Source organism: Dipodomys ordii, unplaced genomic scaffold (assembly GCF_000151885.1).
Source record: "Dipodomys ordii isolate 6190 unplaced genomic scaffold, Dord_2.0 Scaffold141, whole genome shotgun sequence".
In the NCBI taxonomy this organism is placed as follows: Eukaryota; Metazoa; Chordata; class Mammalia; order Rodentia; family Heteromyidae; genus Dipodomys; species Dipodomys ordii.
Genome location: NW_012267357.1, coordinates 1015636 through 1018862, shown reverse-complemented (window position 1 = coordinate 1018862; position 3227 = coordinate 1015636). Strand labels below are relative to the sequence as shown.

Sequence of the window (3227 nt, the reverse complement as noted above, 5' to 3'; positions counted from 1 at the left end):
CCCCGGCCGGCGGCCACCATGAGCACAGGACTGCGGTACAAGAGCAAGCTGGCGACCCCAGGTGAGCCCGGCGCCCGCCCGCGTGCCCGCGCGCGCCTTTGTCCCTGCCGCCCGCCCATCCCTCACCGTGTCTCTCCGTCTCTCCCCCACCCGCCCGCCCGGACGCGGACCCGCCCGGACGCGGACCTGGTCCCGATCACGACCCCGACTCCGCAGAGGACAAGCAGGTAGGTGCGCTCCGCCACTCCCAGCGTCTGGGTACCCTGACTGCCTGTCACCCATTGTGGCACCGTTGCCGCGGGCGCCCAGACGCGGCGACCCCGCCCCCGCCGGCCCTCTTCCAACCTCGTCCCAATAATCGATTGTCTGTTAGGGCAGTGGGGGCTGCGGAAGGGAGAGTGGGAGCCACGCCTGACCCCTTGACCCTCACAGCGGGAGTGGAAGGGCCTGTGCCGCTCCCTGGGATGGGAGGATGGGAGGATGGATTGAGTGCCCCTCTCCTGCTGGTCCAGCGTCAGCATCTCTTTGCTGACCACTTGGCCTGTAGGCCATGTGCTGGGGGGGTCTTGGGTACGGTATGGTCACCGCAGACCATGAGCTGAGGAGGGGGGCCTCTGGGTCCACCAGCCGGTACATAGTTCCTGAGCAATTCTGGGGAGCATCTAGTCACCCCCATTTTATGCCCTTGCACCTTTATACCCCCCTCTCCACACTAAAAATCCATATACTGTAGTCTGTGAACAGCCTCTTCCCGGGCCTACCTATTCTGAGTCATCACAGGCCCCAGAACCCATCTTTGGACCCCATGGGTACACATAGACTTGGGGCTTAAAGGGTGTTGTCCTGGTCCCTGCCTTCTGGGAATACCGAAGCTAGTGGGAGGCTGGCCTAGGCAAAACCCAGTGACTTGGGGTCAAAGCTAGCTGTGAGACTTAAGAAGGAGACAGGGTGGGTACCCAGACAGACTGGGGACTGATAGGTTGCCCTGCCGGTGGCCTCTGTGCCTTGAGCTCAGCCACATTTGGAGTAGGAAAAAGGAATCTAAATCCTGCACCATCCATGGCTTTGGTAGTGCCCATTAAGAATGGGGTTCATTCACACAGGGCCTGGATGCAGGGTGGGACCCTTAAGAGTCCTAATCCAGGTTGCAGTGGGCAGGGCAAGAAGCAGTTGACAGGTGGGGTGAGTTGAGTTGGAGAGTCACTGGCTGCCAGGCGCTATCTCCTGGCAGGGCTGAGCCCCACCCAGTACTGATGAGGCTTGCTGGGAGGGGCTCCCCTGGGAGCCTGGGTAGAGAGCTGCCTTCCCATCATAGCCTGAGATGCAGCCTCGCTCACCAGCAAGGCTATTGTTTGAGGGAGAGAGAAAGAGCTAGAGGTAGCAGGACCAGCCCCCTTGGCTTCTGCTATGCCTTTGGGAGCTCCAGGCCTGGCCTAAGGGCACTGAGTCACCTGGCTAGGACACCTGCTACTCAGCACCAACCAGATTCTTTTGCTGAAGTATGAGCACCTATAGATCTGAGTCTCCATCCTTTGAGATCAGCTAAGAGCCAGCCTTCTGCCCTGGCTCAGCAGAAGAGGGCACCAGCTAAGGCCAAGGGAGGGAGCCTCAGGAACAAAGGTCAGGGGTCCAGGTATTTGAGGTAAACCCCAATGGGTTTGAGAGGAGCCAGAAGCACACAATAGCTTCACTGGACCCTATGCTATTATTGACCCAAAACTTATTCAGGCCTCTTTATTGCAGGGGGTTGGGGGCTGTGTTGGCCTTCTGTGTCCCCTACCTCCTCTCAGGCAGTGACTAGGGCTCCGTTGGCTCTGTTAACTCTGGGCTGCTACTTTCAGAGCTGACTGGTGATTCTAAGAATGGAAATGCCTGGAGAGTCTTACTCAGGAGGAGGTGGGCGCAGCTGTGTCAGCCGGCTCAGGAAGCCCTGAGGAATATTTGTTGTGCCTAAGGGACCAGAGGAAGGGGGGTGGCAGGGCCCTTCCTTTAAGAGTCCCCCCCACCTCCCTACTCCCCCCACCCCCAGGAATATACAGGTCCTGATTGGGCCTAGTTCGATGATGAGGCAAACAGAGTAAGAACTGGGATTGGGATTCTGCTCTCCTAACCTGAACCTTCCTCAGAATCTTCCCACTAGGGAAACTGAGGACTTCTGAGCCCAACAAGGTCTGCTTAGCACCAGGATGAGGAGAGGTGAGGCTTTTTAGTCTGAGGCCCAGGCCAGAACTCTCTGTTGTATGCTAGCCTGTCTGGGTGGGGGCTGAGCTAAAGTGGACCAGTGATGGAGGCTGGGTGGGACTCAGCCCAGAGGTCAGGATTACTGTGGCTGCAACCAGGGAGAAGGCATTCTGGGAGCCACGACTGGGGAGGTGACCTGGAGAGCTGGGAGCCCTGAGGCTGCCCACTGCCTTAGGATGAATGGCCCTCCTGTTCCCAACTGCAGGCCCACCCTCCTACCCAGGTGCCAGGCCCCACAGCAGGATCGGGGCTTAGATAGGAGGTGGGGGGGCCCCTCCACTAGCCAAGATGGGAGGGGCTGGCAGAGGGAGGGGTGTTGCTTGGGGGCGGGGAACCCTCCTAGTCCAGCTGCACAATGGCCGAGGGCCTGCCCAGGATCATTTTCCTGCCTCTCTGGGACAGGCTTTTTCTGATTCTGGAGGGGTCCCCAAGGGTTTGGTGGCTCACAGAGGGTGGTTCTGGGCCGGGCAGTCCCTGCTGTTCCTGGGGTGGGATTGGGGGCCTAGCTGATCAGTCCCTGTAGGGTCAGAGCAAGCGGACAAACTTGGAGGGGGAGTGTATGCACACGCGGGACTGTGAGAAAGGGTCCCCACTCTATTCTCCCACCCACCCTGCGGTCGAGGGCAGAGCTATCTGGGGGGCTTTGAATGGCAGGCTGGCCGCAGCTTCCAAATTTGGAGGAAAGGATCCATGGCAAACTCTGTCTGCCCTACTCCCCCTCGCGCCCTTCGCCCACTTAAGCCTCCGTGAACGTGGGGGGCAAGTCCCGACTGAACTTCCCTGGTCTGCGGGCTCCACGCGGGGCCAGAATCCTCGACACGCCCATGCACCGGTGGCGCACGTGGGGGGTGAGCGAGAGGGTGGAGAGGGGCCAGTGCCCGCGCGTGGGTCGGCGCGTTCCCCTCCCCGCCGGCGCCCTCTGGCGGGCAGAAGCCGCCCCGCGTCTGGGGACGGGGAGGCGGGGGACGCGGGGATCACAGACGCCA

The 3227-nt window shown here is 60.6% G+C and overlaps 1 protein-coding gene across 1 annotated transcript in view; it reads left to right on the top strand.

Annotated features, from left to right (window-relative positions):
* The first annotated feature begins 6 nt into the window (after window positions 1–6).
* Sept5 (septin 5) overlaps window positions 7–3227 on the top strand; it is an 8758-nt gene continuing 5537 nt past the window's right edge. The window contains exons 1-2 of the mRNA XM_013031527.1: window positions 7–61; window positions 217–227. Of these exons, the coding sequence (XP_012886981.1) occupies window positions 19–61; window positions 217–227 (54 nt within the window). The 5' untranslated portion in view covers window positions 7–18. The remainder of the gene's footprint in view (window positions 62–216; window positions 228–3227) is intronic.